At 48.0% G+C, this 21,103-nt stretch overlaps 1 protein-coding gene across 1 annotated transcript in view; it reads left to right on the top strand.

Annotated features, from left to right (window-relative positions):
• The window catches only part of DALRD3 (DALR anticodon binding domain containing 3), a 128,708-nt gene that overhangs the window by 58,350 nt on the left and 49,255 nt on the right, over window positions 1–21,103 (top strand). The window contains exons 5-8 of the mRNA XM_086939322.1: window positions 542–658; window positions 10,142–10,212; window positions 13,323–13,381; window positions 17,973–18,055. Of these exons, the coding sequence (XP_086795448.1) occupies window positions 542–658; window positions 10,142–10,212; window positions 13,323–13,381; window positions 17,973–18,055 (330 nt within the window). The remainder of the gene's footprint in view (window positions 1–541; window positions 659–10,141; window positions 10,213–13,322; window positions 13,382–17,972; window positions 18,056–21,103) is intronic.

The raw sequence follows: 21,103 nt of genomic DNA, 5'->3' as shown, positions 1-21,103 counted from the left end.
TACATGTGATGCAGCATTATACAGGTTCATGTACTATGTTTGTACAACTAGTCCATGTATGTATGGGGATGAGTGCACAGTGTGGTTTTATATAACATCATTGTGTAAATGATGCAGAAAAGCTGGAGGGTTAGAGGTGGAATGTCAATTATATGCAATATTACTGCCCTAAGTCGAGCATTTAATATACCATGCTTCAATAAGTGTTATAGAAATGCATATTTGAACACACCCCTGTGAAATATTTCATGTACCATACATGAGCGGCAAAGCAACGTGTGAGGAAGAGATGCAATCCTGTAGAAATGACTTTGAATGTCAGCAAACCAAGGGGCGGTAGAACACACCATTTTGGGTTATGCCACAACCTGGCAAATTACATCAAAAATACTTGTGTGTAGGTGGGACAGAGGTAGAGGGCAGTGCACTGCTAGCACTAGTGTTTTAACTGTGTTAAAAAAAAGTAATTAAGAAACTAAGAGGTATAGGGGCAGGCACAGTCGCTGCCTCTCTACATTAACCCTTTGCGCCCTGCTCCTAGGACGCGCCTGGCGGCTGCACAGTCATCCATGTCGTGAACTGTGAGGATGAATTTCAGCAGCAGAAGATGGACCTGCTCTGGCAGCTGTTGGGCACCAGATCACACGTGGTCTCACAGGTAAACAAGTGTCGGATTATACTGATGCTTAATGTATTTTAATACCATTGTCTATTTATTTCAAATACCTTTCAGGAGGCTTTATTTATCCTGTGCTTTCGGAAACTCGGCCCTAATGTTGCATTTGCACTTTAGGCTCATAGTAGACAGTGTTGCAACTAAGTATTTGGCTCCTTACTTTTGTAAGGAAAATTATTTTTAAGAGTACAAAATTATTTCTTATTCTTGCTTGGAGAATTTTTTCCAAGCATTTTTATTGGTTTTTATTCAGTATGGGTAAATCACATCAGCACTTCAGACATTACAGTTCTTACCGACTTACATTTGAGAAATGTAAAGTGAGTAATGAATGCTAAATCTGGTTATAATTTTCAATGTAGGTATTTCCGTTTAAAAAAAAAATAAAAGCCTCAATATATTTAAAGCCCAAAATTCACTTGAAAGAGTTTTGTTTTCACCTTTAAGACCCCCTCCCCGCCCCCTTTCCTGTCGGTCAGTATGAACAGTAGAGTGACTTGCGATGTGTAGCTGCGGGTGTCCCTGACTTGGACACATTTCTAGAGTGGTGTAGGTGGAAGCTCAGATACAGTCCTGTATTTTCATTGTTACCTTTTCTCCTGGGTCTTTGGCACATGCATGATCATTGCGAGTAAAAAAGAAGCAGGCTGGTCAGCTAATAGGGCTTCTGAAAACACCTTCACTGGCTCAGTGAGTTGAGAGCCTGTTGCAGATAGGCTGTGCAGAAAGCAGGGCAGTAGTTGAACTCGAGGAAGGACTAAACTCAGCTGTTAACCCTTCCATGGTCACGACAATAGGCTGATGACTCCTTTGCGACCGGAGCCGGGCGGTCGTAATCCGTCTCGGCTCCCGGCCCCAGCGCTGCTTGGTAGCTTGATTTGGTGGTTCCCCAGTGGCCCGGGGGCTGTTTCCAGCACGCCTCAGAAGCGGAAGGTGCGGCGCTCAGCTGGAGAGCGCTTAGATGCTTCTGGAGATGCAGGATCGTCCCTGGCGCGACCTCGGGGGAATCTCGTGTTTGTGAGGCAAAATGGCGGCTGCCGGGCAGCTTTCTTCACCGGATCCTGTCGTGCCAGCGGAGGTTGCCACCTGAAGACCTTGGCCTCCCATGTTACACCAGCACTAGAGGTGAGCCGGGCCCCACCGCAACTAACGGGGCGCCCTCGCTGCTCTCCTCAGAGAAGCGATCCAGTCTGCTCTGCCCCGGGGCTTGCCTGACCCCAAAATGGCGGCAGCTTAGGGACAATGACTCCCCGGACAGACTTTCAAGCTCGCGATCGGCTGCTGCCTAAGCATAGCCTGAAGAGCTCTCCTCCTGATCCCTCCTCCTGTGCCTCCTCCTGTGCCCATCCAGCGTCGGCGGTGCTGAGGCTCTCCAGTTGGCCCCAGATGATGTGGGTCGGCTTTGTGGCTTGTTCTCCCCTCCTCCTGGGACTGCCTCCCGTTCTGCGAACAGCTGTTTTGGCGCCTGTGGTCTTTCTTCCCTTACTCCTGGTATCCGGATCGAACTCCTCTGCCCCAGCTCCTCATGGACGATGAGGCTGTTACTTTGCTGCGGACTGCCTTTCTCCCCCCGGACTTGCTGGCTATGGCAGCCCTCTTCCTGGACTTTCGGACCTGGACCTCTGAGTTACCCGCCATTTTCTTTTTATGAGTCGCTTCTTCTTCTACCTTTCTCCTCCGCCACTTTAGCGATCTCTGACCTCCCCCTCTGTCCTAACGACCTTTCTATTTTCTCTCCTGCTGCCTCTGACACACTCCTCGCTGTCTTACTCGTTACTATCTGCTCCGCTCTCTGGTTTGTCTCACTTTCCTGCCATTCTCTGTCCCTCCCTTGGTGCTGTGACTGCATCCCCCCTCCGACCCCACCTAATGGAACTCTGCTTTTCTGTATATAGAGATAACTCTAATCACTAGTACATGCAGTAGACCTTTGTACTCTCTACCATTCCTATGTGACTCTAATGGACTTCTTTACTTTTTCTTTTGTCCTGGCCGTCATTTTACTGCTGCTCTCGGCCGTTTTTCTCTGGACCTTGACCAGCCATCTTGTCCATTCCCTCGTCTTGTACCCTTCTCCCTCGTTTCCCCCTTGACGATCCTCAAATGTTTCTTCCCTTTTCTGTTTTGTCTTTTCTTCATATCCTTGTATCCCTCCCACCCTCCCTTGGGGCTGTGACTGCGTCCCCCCTCTGACCCCACTTAATGGAACGCTGCCTGAGAAAATCTACTATGTGTTTATATATATGTATATAGAGATAACTCTAATCACTAGTATACGCAGTAGACCTTTGTATTCTCTACCATTCCTATGTGACTCTTAGAGTATATCCATTTGTATCTCCTCCTTGTGTGACTTTACATCTTGTACATTTGCAATTTTTCTTTCTGTTTGTATCTCTTCCTTGTGTGACTTTACATCTTGTACATTTGCAAGTGTTTCTGTTTGCATCTTTTATGTAACGCATGTAATCCTAAATCCTTATGTTTTGCAACTGGTTCTTATGTAAAGCGCTCTGACACCTACGGGTAAAGTTCGCGCTATATAAAATCGCATAAATAAAATAAATAAAAAACTCATCCAGAATGGTACTTCCTGCCCATGACGTCATTTACTGGGTTTGTTCCCAATGTAGGGTCCTCACCTGCCCAGTGAACAAGACCAAATGGATACACTCAGTATGTGGGAAATGATCTTCATTGTACGGTTAAGTAAAACCTTTACAATTACAAATAAAAACGTGTACGTAATAAAAAGCATTTCAAATCACGTAATGGAAAAACACACTAGTTAAAACAAGCAAATCACAACGGAATGTAAACAACGATGTTGAGGTCAGACTGACCGTCTAGAGTTTCAGAGGCCGCACCCCAAGGGGGCTTTGAGGGCTGGCACCATTACAGACGCCAGCTCCCCCCTACAAGGATCTGGTGGTAGCCACCTGGAAGCGCCCTGAAGCAGAAGGGACGCTTTCCGCTCGCAGAACTCGCACCAGAGAGGCACCTAGTCACCTAACCAATGGGGGGGACAGGTGATATTTCGAAACTCTCCCCCAATCACGGCAACCCCAGTTTTGGCGGGAGGATTTTTGAGGGGATATAAGGTGCCGCTCCCCTCACTACAGCTCACTACTTAATCGCAGAGCTGGGGAGCGGCGCCTGAGGTTTTCTCGAGGCCCACACCTATGCAACAGCAGTGTCGCAGTGCTGGCGGATAGGAAGAATACGTTGGTTGGTTATGGAAGCCACTCATTTTGGGATGCCTTACGGCAGAGTGAGTAGGCCTGACAAAAGGGGGTAGCAAACGGAGACGTCGCTCGCAGCCCAGACCCTGCCAGATGGCAGGGCACAAAAAGAGACTAGCAAGGGAGCGAGTTGGGGCCTATCTCCGGGGAGAGGCTACCCCCCCACACGCAAAGGGGCGTGGAAACCAACAGAACAATCTGATTAATGGCTCTAGGATATGCAAATGAGTTATGAACAATGAGGGATTTATGACAAGCGAACAATTTGTGACAAATGGTTTATGACACCAATGTAGGGCAGGACATGACACAAATGATTTACGATGCAAATGATTTATGACACGGGATTTCTGATGACCAACAAACTGATCTGTGACACCAGATGTTGTGCCAATTCACAATAACGTTTTATGACTCTGTCCAGAAAACTATTTCCAGGAGATGGTGAAAATTAGTATGCATATAGATGAATAAAACTGCGGCCAACAAAGACCACAAAGAAACGAGTGTTGGCTGTTCCTTTTCTATTGCATATGTAAGAAGATCTGCAGGCAGTCCTGGACTGGTCGCAGTGCAGGTGTTATAACAACATGTCCTAGCAAAAAAAGAAGTCCCTGATAGTGGCTAAAGTGATGATATATCCTGATGGGCAGAAACGACCAGGACAATGCAAACTGCTTTCAAGCAAGTAATAGATTCAACTGGAGGATGACTTAATTAAGTCACAATCAAAGTGCTTGTGCATAACCAATCAATAAAACAATTCACTAGGTAAAAAAGTGCTGTATAGCTTAGCATAAAAACAATCCTAGTTAAAAGAGGACATGCCTTAGTTGCCAACAAAGTGCTTGTGTTTCACAAATAGTACAGCGCTTCCCACTGCGCTTCCCAGGCCCCACTCTTTGAAAGAATCGGTTTCATGTACATACACCAGGTGCTTCGACCATGGCAGAGGGCCCAGGCTGCATAGTTTTTATTTCCCGAGATGCCGTTTCTAAACAACCAGCACTGGCACCTGGCATGGGAAGGCTGGTGCAGCTTTCATGATGTGACAGGTGCTCGCTGAACTGGACAGATATTTGATGCAGCCACATTCATCTCACTAGATGAATGTCAAACTCTGGGTGAAGTTAACGTTCTGGATGTATTTATATACTATAGATATACTATAGTGCACGAAATGTGTCTTCAGGGTGTTGGGAGGGATTCCTTCATGAGTCTGCAAAGTATCCACTCAAATGTACCTCTGATATTGCTGTAGACAAACTGGGTCAATAAACCGCAGACAGCGTCTCATACACTTTAATTTCCTGAGCAAAGTTTACTGTACCCACAAGAGGCTACAACATATTGACACTACTTGCACCTCAGGATGCCCTGCTGACCCTGTTTATTTTTATGATCCTGGCATGGCTCTGTCCCCCAATACAGTGTTTTTGCTCTGACCTGATTCTCACTGAGATTGTGAGGACCCCTCTCCACAACATGCTGGCGCTGCTAGGTTTTGTTGAAGACACACACACAAAGACCCACACACACACACAGACCCACACACACACACAGACCCACACACACGCACATACCCACACACACACACACACACACACACAGACCCACACACACACACACAGACCCAAACACACACACAGAGACCCACACACACACACAGAGACCCCCCCACACACACAGAGACCCCCCCACACAGACCCCCCACAAACACACAGACCCCCCCCACACACACAGACCCCCCACACACATACCCCCCCCCACACACACAGACCCACACTCACAGACACACAGAGCCACACACACACACTCACACACACATACAGAGCCACACACACACAGACCCCCCAAACACACAGCGACCCCCACACACAGCGACCCCCACACACAGCGACCCCCCCACAGAGACCCATATACACACAGAGACCCACATACACACAGAGATCCACACACCCAGAGACCCCACACACACACACAGAGACCCACACACACACACAGAGACCCACACACACAGACCCACACACAGAGACCCACACACACAGAGACCCCCCCACACACACAGAGACCCCCCCCCACACACACAGACCCCTCCACACACACACACACACAGAGACCCCCCCACACACACAGACCCCCCCACACACACAGACACACAGAGCCACACACACACAGACCCCCCACACACTCACACAGAGAGCCACACACACACACACACACACAGCCACACACAGAGCCACACACACAGAGATACCCCCACACACACACAGACCCACACACACACAGAGACCCCACACACACACACAGACCCCCCCACACACACAGACACACAGAGCCACACACACACACACACACACACACAGACCCCCCCACACACTCACACAGAGAGCCACACACACACAGCCACACACACACACACAGAGCCACACACACACACACACACACACACAATGGCCCCCACACACGCAGACCCACACACACAGAGACCCCCCCACACACACACAGACCCCCCCCACACACACAGACCCACACACACAGACACACAGAGCCACACACACACACACAGGCCCCCCCACACACACAGAGCCACGCACACAGAGCCACACACACACACACAGCCACACACACACACACACACAGAGCCACACACAGAGGCACACACACACATACAGAGAGCCACACACACACACACACACACACAGAGCCACACGGAACCAGGACAACTTGTAGAGGACACACCGGGACTGAACCTCCAACACAGACAACTATCTGCAAGAAGCGCCCAAAGCTGCTGCCAGAGGAAGCCCAGGCCAGACTCCCCCCTCCTCCAAGCACGTCCAGAGACAACAACCAAAATGTGATAGTGCACCTCCAAGAGGGGAGACCAATCCGGCGAACACACACACCGTCAGCAGCGTACACCCCACCATTCCTGAAGCCTCTTCCCTTCAAAGCCCAATCACCCACCTAGACAGAACCCAGAACCTGCACATTCCCAGTAGACAGCCAGAGCCGGCGATCCTCGAGTGGAAGGTGTGTCGCTGGCCCACAGAGGGTCGCACAGCTGACCATCTCAAAGCAATGGCCCAAAGGAACCTCAAGGAGCGACCCCGGGCCAGTGCATCACCAATCAGTGGCCCAACTCATAGGCACCCTCAAGCAGCGACTCCGAGCCGGAGCATCCACACCTCACGGCACGTGGCAAATCATCAAAACGCCAGCACCAATAAATACAGGACATCCTTCTGGACTGGATCGCACCTCCAGCAGGGAACAAGGGAAGGACAAAACTTCCAAAAGCCAGGCTGAGAGAATGGCAATCGGAGGAGCTGGAGAAAGACACTCCATGTGCAAGAAGCAGAGGCAGAACAGCTGCCACCGCCGACACCCCTCGTCCCCTAAAAAGGAGCCATCGTCTGCAAGAAGGAATGGTAAAAATAACCCCCTCAAGCAAGGAGGCAGGCCACAGCAACTCACCTACAAGAAGCTGGGGTAGGACAACCCTCCCATGACAGAGCTGGAAACTCTGAGCCAGAGCAGGCAATGCCCCTTCAGGAGCCAGGCTGGACCACCCCTGGCAGGGTGGCATGGCCTGGACATCTCCCAGCAGGGCAAGAGCACCCCCAACCAAGGCCAAGATCAGCAGCCCCCAGCGAGGGCCCAGATCCGAAGCAGACAGGACCCCAGACCTCGAAGCCCCCCTCCCACCCCAAGGTCGTCCGGGTGAAGCACCCTAGCCACGGGCCCAGGGCTGGGGCATGTCACAGCAACGAAGCATCCCCAGCGGGGGCACAGGACATCCCCGTCAGAGCGCCTGGGGCTACAGGAGCGGACTGAGCACTCCATGTCTCGCCCTACAGCCCCCGGTGCAGTTCCACCCACCCCTACCGCACCCCAACACCTCCCGTCAGAGCAACACCCAGCAGCCGATCCGAGAGGCAGGGCCAGGGCAGGCAGAGGCGTGGCATCTGGCGCGTCTCCCGGGATATAGGCGCAGGCGCCATCATAGAAACGGGACGGTCCTCCTCAGGACACCAGGCGAGCCGGCGGCCATTCCCAAATGGTGTCATCTGTCGTGAATGACAAGCGCACCAATGAAGATACCAAAACACTCTCTACAAGATACCATAACCCATCGGATAGCCCAAAAACAAATATACTTCAACATCGCAAGAAAGGTGATGATCATCTAAACATTTAAACTCCCATATTTCAGAACCTCACCCGATTGCAAAACCACCATATCCAGCATCACACAATAGAACATGTTTACCACTTTGACAACGTCGTAAGTGAGCAAAGTAGACACAAGACCGTGTGAATGTGATTGTCGCTCCCCTCAAACCCAAGATGGAGCCAGAATGACATTCCACTGCGATCATGTGACGACTCCCTCGAGTGCCCGGGCGTGAAGACAGAGCCCAGCAGCAGTGACAGCCAGGGAGCGCATCGGCCAAGACGGGAGGGGGAGAGCCCAGGAGAAAGGAGAGGAGGAAGGCGAGAAGAGGGGTCGGGAAGAGGAGGCAACGTCATTTTTGGAAGCTAAGCCCCGTCCTTTTCGGATTGAGGGGCGTTTTTTTCGAGAAGAGAAAGAAAGGAAAAAAACACGCCCCTCAATACGAAATCGACGGGGCTTAGCCTCCAAAAATGACGTCACAGAACCCTCTTCTCCAATAGCTGGCTGCCGTTTAGGCAGCCAGCCAATGGAGAAGAGGGGCGGGTTCAAGCCTCAGTACTCTGGAGACATAAGATCTCGCCAGCAAGACTGCGCATGCGCAGCCTAAGCTAGCCGAGACCTAAAAATAGAAGTTGGGGGACTAAACAGTTAAGACAGTATGCACGTGAAATCATGATGTTAGCCATTATAGCGCATGATGTCACGATGCATGACATTGTATGTGAAATCACAGGAAGGGTCCTCAGTGAAAGTGACATCACAGGAAGTGACATCAGATATTAAAAGCTCACACATATGAATATCAGGTATATCCTGAGGCCTCAACTAATACATTTATGTTTTTTAAGCCATGCCACAAAGAAATTTGCAACAAGGATAAGCAAGGCAGTAGATCTGTTATGCTTAATAGGTTGCAATTTCCTTGGCTTAAGGCATTTGCTGTAAAGCTGCCAAGTAAATAATAATGGTGAGATAACTCTGGAGGTGAACACGTTTGTTGGAGAGATCTGTGTTTTGTGAAATCACGGATTTGAATCAAAGTAGCATAGCAGGTTAATGCGTCTCCTGCAAAGAACATCACGTAACATGCAGATGACAGATTTTTATTTTATGTAGATAGTAACGTGGGCTACTGCTACTGCTTTTAAACGCAGAGATCCTTTTGTTATCTGCAGATCATAAATTGTAATCCTTGTAGTATAGCACAGTGAGCTATGAAGGACACATGACTCCTACACTTTGTAACCCTGTCTTATGTGACTCATCTTGTACATTGATATACACATGTACATGATTTATTGTCAATGTATAATGTGTATGTTACGTAAAGAGCTCTGACACCCTGCATTGGGTTGCGTAACGCTATAAAATAAATAAAATAGTTATTTGTGTAAATAGCGGGACAGACCAACACATCTAACATTCTTACAGTGCATACATCTCTTATATGCAGAGAGTGAACAAAGGTAAAAGCTGGCTCTCTTAAGTACTTGTGAACAAATAACAAGCTGTGTGCCTTTGTTTCCCCTCCGTGACATTTACATTTAACTGTGAGGTTCCAGGCCGCCTCCAGTCAGGATATTCAAACATAAAGAGCTCTGTTGGCCCCTTAACTTCGACCCAGCTGGAGTAAAAAAAAAAAAAAGAAGCTGCCTGCACGTGGCTGCTGGGAATGTAAAGCAGATAACGTGCAGGCGCTGCTAAACGTGTCCCAGTGTCTTACACTGGGACAAGTTCAGCATGTTTCTGTGTGGGCCAACTTCTTGGCAGGGGGGACGGCGTCCACGCTGTGAACATAGTGGGTAGACTCCGTGTACCTAAGTGTTCCCCCGACTTGTGCCCGGCCTGCATTACTCTTAGCTTTCCATTCTTCTTTTATCTGCCTTCAAGTCTCTCAAGAGCTGTTGCCTGTAATGTGGGTCACCTTTGCCTTTTGTGATTGTTTTTCCCTTATGCTTACTAAGATTATGTTTTGTATTGTTTATAAATCTCAGTTAAAAAGACTTTGAAATAAAAATACTTCTCTTTTATGCTCCTCCACAGAAACATCTTGTATGTGGGCCGGTGAAGGTTTTAGGCTCCCCTTCTGCTACCAGTGCTGGTCATTTCGTTCAGTAAGTACTTACTTGAAATGCAGACAGTTTGCGTGGGCCTTGTGTTTTGGCGAAGAAAGGCACTTGTTTCCTGCTGCCATGGTTCTATGTGAAATAGTTTTCTTGAAATCTTTCATCCTCTGTTTCCCCCTTGTTTTCGATGAGCATATTTTTGGGTAGATATGATCAAGGACAACTTTAACACCGTAGCTGATGTCCCTAAGGACAAATCTCTGATGAGATGCGCTCTTTGGGTTGGTAGTCTGCTCTTCGTCTGCAATGGTCCGTGCCCAGTATCCCTAACCCAACACCCCTGTCCTCCCTCATTCCCCTAGACAAGTCCAGCTCAAACCCCATCTACTTAATGTTAGTTTGATTGCACCCTTTTCCTGGGTGCTTGTAGGAAAGGGCCCCTTTTTGCGTGGTTGCTCCCCCACATTTTGGCTGATGTTGATGCTCTTTGACTGAGTGTGCCCTGGGTTCCTGCCAATCAGGTACCAAGGGCCTATGTTCTTCCCCTAAAATGGACTTTGTACTCCCAAATTGGCACCTTCCTGGCCTCATGTAAGTTCTTGTAAAAGGTACCATAGATACCAAGTGCCCTGCGACCAGGGAAGGCCTCTGAGGGCTGCAGCAGATATTGTGCCACCCTTCAAGGCCCTGTATCCCAACACACACACACTGCCATTGCAAGCTGTGTGTTTTGGTGCAGAGAATAGTGAATAGTGGACATGGCACACAACCCTGTGTGCTATTCCTACAGCCACTGCCTATATAGGTAAGCCACCCCTCTAGCAGGGTACACTATACCATTGGTGAGGGTACAGTGGCATGAGCCCTATACCCCTACAGTGCCTAAGTCTATTCTTGGGCATTGTAAGTGCAGTAAAGCCATAAAGAGTATATGGTTTGGGAGTTTATCATTACGAACTTCACAACGTCCTAATGGCTTTACTGAAAACTGGGAAGTTGGATGTCAAACTAAATCCGCGAGCCTGCACCACTCTGCACCCGACGCCCACGCCCCGAGTTTGAGTGACCCAACACCATGAGGAGGTCTCCTCTCCTGGGATCTAGTGATCCATGACCTGCCTCAAAACACCCTACGACGCCTGCAACCCCTTTCCGGAGGATCCCCCCAACCGGACCCGGTAAGGAAAACCTGACGCCAAAAGACACAACTGCACCCGACGCCCCACTGCCTTGGGTGGCCCAACCGACGGTGTCCCGGCAACACTCGACATCCCAACTTACCTCTCCAACCGGTGATCATCTCCAGAAGATCTTTGTGCCCGAGCCTGCAGTGTTTGTTCAAACCGGAGAATCCCCATTGAAAGTCACAGGGCACCCAACGCCAAAACAGCACCCTACACCCTGCAGCCCTAGTACCGCTGTGTATGCACCTTGGGTGCTAACTTGAACCCCTCCCTGCACTGTGCTTAACCTTAGGAGCTTTGCTCCCTCAACCTTGTGGCCTGCTCATGAGCAGTTAACAACCAGAGGCCCCCTATTCCCCGTTGGGTAACATTGAGCCTACCACTTTGCACCGGGTCAATCTAGTGCTGCTGCGAGAGCTTTGAGAGTGCATCCTTGACCCTGGGGGAAGCCTTGTTCTAACCCCAGAAAACCAACTCCCAACACTAAGTACTTACCAGTAAACCAGTAACTTAATTTCCTCCCAGAGGAATGCATTGACTGGTTTTCTATGCAAAAATATCCAGGTGTGGAGTTGAAACATTGTATGAAACCTTAATAAACTGTACACTTACAAAAACTGATTTATTCGCCTTTTATCTAGGAAATGTCCCAGTGAGATATCTAGGCATATCACACGGAGTCGAAAAAATAACTTAAAATTTAAGCTGAAAAGTAACGTAAAAAGTAATTTCATTAGTAACTGAAAGGTAATTCCAACTGTTTATGTACAAGTGACTTACCTGTAATCAATCTAATTGCATTCAACTGTATTCAAACTATATTTAACTGTATTGTTCTTGCAAAGTACTATTACACTTACCTGTACCAGACCTGGCTTGGTTCTATAAATAAAACACAACTAAATAATATTTTTTTTTACAAACAAATTGATTTGAGTTCAGTCTTTTGAGGATGTGACATAATTCCTTGCCCGAGTGTGTACAATAAATGCGTAACTCTACCGTCTGAGAAAGCCTTACTGCTCGCCCTCACTACCACAAATAGAGAGTAAAGTATTATCTTCTTTACCCTTTGCCTACCTTTGGGGATTCGCTGGACTCTGTGCACACTATATCTCACTTTGGTATAGTATGTATAGAGCCAGCTTTCTGCAGTGCTTCTCTAAGATCTTCTTACACCACTACATGGGCGGTTCCAACAACCCCTCACAGCTCTTCTTTGCCACAAATACTCAACGTGCAGATTGGATTTAAAGCCCCTCCTTTGGAAGTCATGTGGATTTCTTTGCACTTCTTTGGGTACAGGGTTGGTGCTCCTATAAGTCTCTAAGACAGCAACCCTTGGATACTACGGAATTAGTGCCCAAGTTTACTGGAAAAAGCCCCAAAATGTCCTGTAGGCATTTGTGACATGCTCCAACAATCCCAGTGCTCTGTCCCCTGGAGCACTGAACATCTGTGCAATGTTCCTGTCTCTGGAGTAACCTGATCCCATGACGGCACCCCAGGCGATGCTCTGCAGGAGGTAGATGGATGGTAAAGTCTCCTTTAAAAAGCCAATCTTTTACAGTCCACTTGTTGCATGGCTGCCACTGCCAAGAACTCAATTCCAACAATGGCAAGGTGGCTTTGACCTCCGAATGCGATAGACATGACTGGGTTTGAAGTGTCCATTGAAAAACGAGAGGTTCTCTGACCACCTGCCAAAACCCCGAGCCAAGCCTTCCTCTGCTGCTCCTGTTCTCACGTGCGCTTTTTGGGCTCAGAGTTTTGAATTTTTAACGTAAAATTGTGATCAGCTAAAGCAAAAATTCATCTTATTTTAATTGTTGGTGAAGGACAAACAAGAATGTGAGTTTGTGAGGCTTTTAGATTTTTGTTCAAACAATCTGCTTTTGTTTGAGCTTTGGTGCGTACCAGTGCTAGTAGAGAGCTTTTCTTTGTGATTGATGCTTTCCTGGACTCTCTGTGCAGGCTTCGAAGATCTCAGATGCGCAGTGCCTCGGTCATGAAATATGGAGACCTTGTTCAGGGTGAGTATGAATTCCAGTTGCCCCTCTTTAATTTACTTTTCTTTGATATCTGCAAAGACCACACAGGTCACTCTTTATGTGATCATTGTATTTTAGTGAAAACTAACCCCCTGCAAATTCTGTTTAGTAAAATGATCTCCACAACCTGACTTTTATCTGGGATACTTCTGCCCCAGTGTGTCGCATGACCCTGGACGGAACAACATCCTAGTTCATACATAACACAGAGGTGCTGGAATGCTTGAGTCAATGTTATCTTTAATACGCAGTATCAATACCAGACAACCCCATTTTTAGTCCCTTTACAACGTAGGTCTTACCCACGCGGTTAAGTTCTTTTTTTAAATGACATAACGCTTGTTTTATAAAAATGAACTCCAGATGTTTTCCTCACATTTACGTGTGCACTGTGAATGTGCATTGAGTGCAACAAATTAGTGGTCCCCCTCTGTCCACGTGCTTAGTTTACTGTAACTACCAGATACAATCAATCAGTCAAGTAGTACTTGTAAAGTGCTGCTTATTACCGAAAGTATATCCAGGCTCATGCTGCAGGTCTCAGTCAAAGAGCCAGGTCTTGAGCCACTTCCTGAAGTGGGTCAGTGAGGGTGCGATGAGGAGGGGGATGGGGATGCTATTCCAGGCTTTGGCGGGGTGATAGGAGAAGGATCTTCCTCCGCGCAGCAGTGGTGTATGCAAGGAGTCTGTGCGAGGGTGAGATATGCAGAGCTGAGGTTCCTGGGGGGTCAATAGAAGTACAGGTGGTGGGTCATGTAGGCAGGTCCTTAGTCATGGAGGGCTTTTTAGGGGTAGGTCAGGAGCTTGAAGTGGCATCTCTTCTGGACCGGGAGCCAGTGGAAGTCTTTCGGGTGCTGGGTGATGTGGGTTGTCTTGGGCAGGTTGAGGATCAGTCTGGTGACTGTGTTCTGGATTGTCTGAATTCTTTGCATGAGTTCGGTGGTGGTGCCTGCATAGAGTTCGTTGCCGTAGTCCAGTCGGCTGGTGATGAAAGCATGGGTCACAGTCATCCTGGTGTTGATAGGGGAACCACTTGAACATTTTTGGGAGCATGTGGAAGCAGGCTGAGGAGACTGCGTTGGCCTGAGGATTCATGATGAGTTTGCTGTTGAGGATGATACCAAGGTTGCGGGCCTGGACTTTCGGCATGTGGGCGGGTCCGAGTTCCAACGACCACCAGGAGTTGGTCTAGAGGGCAGTGTGTCTGCCGAAAATCAGAAGTTCACTTTTGTCCCTGTGGAGCTTCAGGCAGTTTTCTTTCATCAAAGTTGAGACGTTCTTCATGCAGTTGTGGGAGTTGGTCTTCATCGAGGTGGGGTCGGCTGAGAGCGAGAGGACGAGCTAAGTGTCGTCGGCATAGGAGATGATGTTGATGTCGTGTGATCTGATGAGATCTGTGAGTGGAGACATGTAGACACTGAAGAGCGCTGTGGGATGATCCTTGTGGGACGCTACTCATCGAACAGCCAGGTCTTGAGTATCCTCCTGAAGGTCAGCAGGTCTTGGGTATGTCGTAGGCTCAGTGGGAGGGTGTTCCATGTCTTGGCGGCGAGGTGGGAGAAAGGAACTCCCGCCGGTGGTTGTTCTTCGGATGCGCGGGACGGTGGCGAGTGAGAGGTCGGTGGAGCGTAGCTGGCAGTTGGGGGTGTAGAAGGAGAGCCGTCTGTTGAGGTAGGCTGGGCCGCTCTTGTGGAGTGCCTTGTCTGCGTGGATGAGGAGCTTGAAGGATATCCTCTTGTTGACGGGGAGCCAGTGTAGGTTTCTCAGGTGGGGGTGATGTGGCCGTGTCATGGTACATCGAGGATCAGTTGTGCCGAGGTGTTTTGGATGCGTTATAGTCGATTGATGAGCTTGGTCAGGGCTCCCGCGTAGAGGGCGTTTCCGTAGTCGAGTCTGCTGCTGACGAGGGCCTGGGTGACTGTCTTTCTTGTATCTGTCGGGATCCATCTGTAGATCTTACGGAGCATGCGGAGGGTGTTGAAGCAGGAGGAGGAGACGGCGTTGACTTGCTTGGTCATAGAGAGCGTTGAGTCGAGGATGATTCCCAGGTTGCGTGCGTGGTCGGTGGGGGCCGGGGATGCCCCCAGTGCCGTTGGCACCAGGAGTCGTCCCAGGCTGACGGGTTGGAGCCGAGGATGAGGACCTCCGTCTTGAGTTCAGCTTCAGACGGCTGATCTTCATCCAGTCGGCAATGGCCTTCATTCCTTCATGGAGGTTGGCTTTAGCTGTGATGGGGTCCTTGGTGTGGGAGAGGATCAGTTGAGTGTCGTCGGCGTAGGAGATTATGTGGAGGTCGTGCTGTCGGGCGACGTGTGCGAGCGAGGCCGTGTAAATGTTGAACAGTGTCGGGCTGAGGGAGGATCCTTGAGGTATGCCGCAGATGATCTCGGAGGCTTCGGAATGGAACGGGGGGGGCAGACGCTCTGGGTTCTGCCGGAGAGGAAGGAGGTGGTCCATTCCAGAGCCTTGTCTCGGATCCCTGCGGCGTGGAGGCGTGCGCGTAGTGTGCGGTGGCAGACGTTGTCGAAGGCGGGGGAGAGGTATAGGAGGATGCGTGCTGCATTCTCCCCGTTGTCTAGCAGGGTCCTGATGTCGTCAGTGGCGGCGATGAGGGCGGTCTCGGTGCTGTGGTTGCTGCGGAACCCTGACTGGGAAGTGTCCTGGATTCTGTTCTCTTCGAGGTATCGGGTTAGCTGTCTGTTAACGATTTTCTCGATGACCTTGGCCGGGAAGGGGAGCCGAGAGATGGGTCGGAAGTTCTTGAGGTCTCTTGGGTCTGCCTTGGGTTTTTTGAGTAGGGCGTTGATCTCAGCGTGTTTCCAGCTCTCTGGGAAGGTTGCGGTCTCAAGGGAGTGATTGATGATGTTGTGTAGGTGAGGTGCGATGAAGCTGCTTGCTTTGTTGAAGACGTGTTGCGGAAATGGGTCTGACGGTGAGCCGGAGTGGATTGTGTTAATGGTCTTGATGGTGTCATCGATGCTCACGCTGGTCCAGGCTAGCAAGGGGATGTGGTCGATGGTGTGCAGAGGGTCTGTTGTGTTGCTGTCTGTTGGGGCTGTCTGGGTGTTGTCGTGGATGTCTATCTTGCGGTGGAAGAAGGTGGCGAAGGAGTAGCACAGGGCTTGCGACGGCGGGAAGTTGTTGGTGTTGGAGCTGGGGTTGGAGAGTTCCTTCATGATGTTGAAGAGCTCGTTGCTGTCGTGTGCGTTGTTGTTGAGGCGGTCTTTGAAGTAGGTCTTCTTGGCAGCCCTGGCGACGTGGTGGTGGTTGCAGACGGCGTTCTTGTGTGCTGCGTGGCTGTCCGGAGTTTGGTTACTGTGCTATTTCTTCTGTAGTTTCCGGCAGGCTTGCTTGGAATCTAGGAGTACTGGGGTGAACCAACTGGCCCTCTTGCTGGTGTCTCTGTGGGGGGGTTTCTTCAGCGGGGCGAGGGTGTTGGCGCAGTCCTTGATCCAGCGTCTGAGGTTGTGGGCAGCGACGTTGGTGTTGGAGGGTTCGGTGGGTGGGCTGAGAGCAAGGTTTGCATGTAGTTGGTCTTCGGTGATTTTGCTCCAGCAGCGGCGGGGGATCTGTTGGGTGCGGTGGTGTGTGGTGGGTTTCTGGAAGGTGAAGTGGATGCAGCGGTGGTCGGTCCAGAGGAGTTCGGTGGTGTGGCTGACGGAGACGTGGCCTGGAGAGTGAGGGGATTGAAGGCTTTACTAACTTTCTTTCTGTCACTGTTTTCAAACTCTAAAGTAACCTTGAGGATGGAGCCATTGTTTCTACTTAAAGGTGGCGACATGGTCTCTCGTGAACCTGTAATAGCAACTGCCTCCTTTCTATCCACCCCTTAAAATAGAATGCCTTGGCTAGATCCGAAAATTGGTCTAAGAGGTCTAAAGCACCTTTGAACACTGAATGAATACACCACTATTTACTTGGAGAGACTCCAAGGACAGCAATATCTAAGCAGAGACCTGTGGTAGATTATTAAAACATAGCGTATTCTCCTGATAACACATTGACATCAAATACATCTCCACCTGCTTTCTTTGTGTACCTGGAAAAGGAAAAGCTGCAGCTGCTTGATTCTCCAGGGGCTGGCTCTACAGATTTGCGTGGCCGCTCCTTGGTGGTCTTTATATTTCCATTTAGTAGTATTGCCTATTTAGAAGATGTGCAGTGTGTAATATGCTATTTATTACCATTGTTGGGTGTAGGGATGGCTCGTGGCTCATTGGAGGCGAAGGCCATCAGCAATGTTAATACATTGGATTTTAACCGTTTCACTGTAGTAATGAATGTGTCGGTGTGCATTTATTAGTAGAGTTGCTCTAAATAAAGTATTATGGGACCAAATTTATTTTTGCTGCAGTGGCATAAACGTAGATGCTAGAGGAGGGAACAAAGTGTCTACCAGAGCCAGTGTTACTGAAGGTAATTACCCTTCTGCTCTGGTTTTCTCTTAATGTGGTAAAAAAAGAAAATCTTAACATTGCATCAGTTATATGGCACTGGAAAGTTTTGTTTAGCCTTATTTAATTGGAATTCTGGCTCTGTTTCCCGCGTGTTCAACCCGTGTTTCCCATCGCAGGTGCCTCGTGGGATGCGATTGTTGACTCCCTCACGTCAGCTGCTATCCAATTTGAGATGTTAGCCACACCACACAGGAGCCAGGTAAGCTCCCGTCTTGGTCTTTCAACGACTTCGTCGTTCATACTCCTCCCATACATCGAGACTGTAAAGGCACCTAAGTTCTACATTAACACTTTGTAAATCCCAGACACAGGAGGAGCAGCAATGTTAGGACTTTTCACTGTTACTAGTTCACCCCCCTTTCCTGCTATGAGCCTCTGTCCATCACTGGCCCTTCTCCTCCAACTCCCTTCTTGTTCCGCTGAGTTGTAGCCTCCATAGTCATCCTTTTGTGGATTGACGGAGGTCAACGCTGGGACATCTTGAGCTGTTTTGAATCTATCTGCTGTTGCCTTGCGTCAATCCCAACTTTGATCCTAGACTTTAATTCTGAGATATTCAATATTTGTGTTCTCTGACCTTGCGTATTGCTCACAGTGAGTTCCAAACCTCTAATGCTTACTTAAAGTGTTTAAAAAACTATTCCCGAGTAGAGATCATCAGTGGCGGTGAGCCCACTCTGGTTCATTCTGTGTTCCAGCACACTAATGCCTTTTGTTGAAGTTGTTTAGTAGAGCCTGCGTTTTTTCCGCTGCAAGTGGTGTTTGTCCCTTTTTTTTCTCGGCTGCCATACTTTTCCTGGGCAACTGCATTTTCCCCTCCTTTTTCGGATACAAGGTGCCATGCTTGTGAATGTGACTACATCATTTGCTGACCACTTTGCCCAAGATGCTTGATGAAAGTAGATACATGGCTGGTGAAAAAAAGAAATTGTGTACTACTGACGATGACAACAGCCTTAAAATAACTCTGGTTGCGTAAAATTGCTCTGCCCTAATATGCAGCAGATGTTAGGGACCCCTTGTGATGGTGCGGGGGTTCTCTGTAACAAGTTGGAGTCATTCTACACTTGCATATCTGGCAGAGGAGTCCCCTTTTGGATAAAGACATGGATAAAGAATAGTGTAGATTCTCCTGTGCTTTGACAAACGCACAATAAAAGTTCTCAGAGCAGCATTTCTATTAGAGTGTTTGTACGTAGGTTACACAAACATGCAAAGAGCATCTGGGATGAGAAATCTGAAAATTGTAGACACTACTTGTGGTCAGCAGCAGTGACCAAGTGCTTAAGTCATTTAATTTTCAAAATGAATTGCTGATTAACAGTATCTGAATCTTTTATTTCATATAGGGCTTCCGTCACTTCATTGAGCAAATTTCATTGATGCTCATGAACTCTGTATATTAGTATTTTTGGGGGGTTTTCAGAATCAAAGTTTACAACTGAGGCAGAGACCCTATTTACATTAGGTTTTTAAAGAGAAAAGCCCTCTTTTATGCAGGTCTGCAGGAGAGACTTATCCCACCAGCCGATTAGATGCCTTATTGGCAAAGCCAGCGACACCATCAAGAGCAGAGTAACCGAGATCTACAGTTACAGCAGAGCTCAGCTACCTTGGGCGAACCCTGCCAGCTTGCAAGCAATCATTCCCATCATTGGCCTCACTTACAACCTCCCACACGGGAGAAGCGTCTCTAACGTCCACCTACCATCGCATAGTAAAACAAGAGGCGTATTCGTGCTAGATGATTCCAACCAGTCGATCGCGAGTTCCCAGACACCTTAGGAGTAGCTCACAGTCTTGAGTTTATTCTTAAATAAGCACAGAGTCACATTTTCCTATTACGATTAAAGGAACGCTATGTTTATTTTACATTATCATCTTCAGGCTGCAGATAGCAGAGCCTGATAATGCGCAGTGCTGGAATCAGATGTGTGACCTAGGGCACCGAGGTGAAGAACTGAAGCACTGAAGTATTTGAATCTTAAATAAAAGCCTTGTCAACTTAATATTGAAGCATGAGAGCAAACTCTTTCTGAATGCTTTTATCTTCGAGTAAATTAAAATAAAGAGTTAATGTAATGACTAAGTGAACTCTCCATTTTAATTTTCTTTACTTAGTGTTAGATTTACAAACATCAGGCCTCTTGATCCCTGTGGTCATATTTATAACTGAAAGATACTTTTATGTTTTTTCAAATGAGAGAAAATTTAAAGTGGATAAAACTATTTCTATGGAACATTGAGTCAATGTTTTTCCCCTCTTTCCTCCAATTTAAACAAATACCTGTATTTTCCTGCTATAAATATGGCACGGTGTCTACAGGCCGCTTGGTCAACATGCCTGCTGTTTGTAAACGCTACACTTCTAAATGGGAGAAAATCTAGATGGTGAGTTTTATGGAATCCATATAAACAAAGTTAACTCCTCGGTTTAATATTCTCCCATTTCAGGTTGTAGCATTTACAAACAGCAGGCATCTTGCTCCCAATGAATGGTAGACACAGTATCATATTTAAGACTGAAAAATACAGCCATTTGTTTAAGTTCAGAAATGTTTACCATATTATGAATTTTTTTAGCAGAAACTTTTTCTGCGCACTATATTTCTCCCATTTAAAAATAATGATAGTATGTTTGTGTTATACATGTAGCTGTACCACATATGATGAAAGGTATGTCCTGTGCCACATGTAAATATGACACAGGCCATACATTAATATCCCATTCATATGCACACGTGTTAATACATCGCCAAAGACTACGCTCTCACTGACACACATGGCAGCCCTGTCATGGTGCCCACAGGCAGTGTATTTTGTTTTAACCCTAGTCTTTGGCTATATGGGCATTAGACCTAAATTTAAATAAACTGGGCGTGGGGGTGTCTGGTGACACTGCACGAGTAACTTGGTCTTCAGTATCTCACAATCCTTTTCACTGATCAGAAATAGCTCAAGGTTGGAGACACCTAGCTAGAAATTATCCCAAACTGTTATACACTTAAATTCTGCTGTTTCCTTCCCAAGATTCCACCCAAAATTGCACGCCATTGCATCTGGACCTCCTGGTTCTGGAGTGCCAAGAAATAGCAATCAAGATGGCTTGATCTTTTAACATCTGGCAATTACATCTGCAGTGATCAAAAAGTCACTAGTGTGAATTCTGGCAATGCAATCAAGCCTTACATTGTCTAATAATAACATTCATTCTAATGGATACATCTGCCAGTGGATTACTCACCTT

This window comes from Lissotriton vulgaris, chromosome 9, assembly GCF_964263255.1.
Source record: "Lissotriton vulgaris chromosome 9, aLisVul1.2, whole genome shotgun sequence".
NCBI classification, from domain to species: Eukaryota; Metazoa; Chordata; class Amphibia; order Caudata; family Salamandridae; genus Lissotriton; species Lissotriton vulgaris.
Note: the sequence above shows the minus strand (reverse complement) of the source record. Positions and strands in the feature narration are given on the sequence as shown.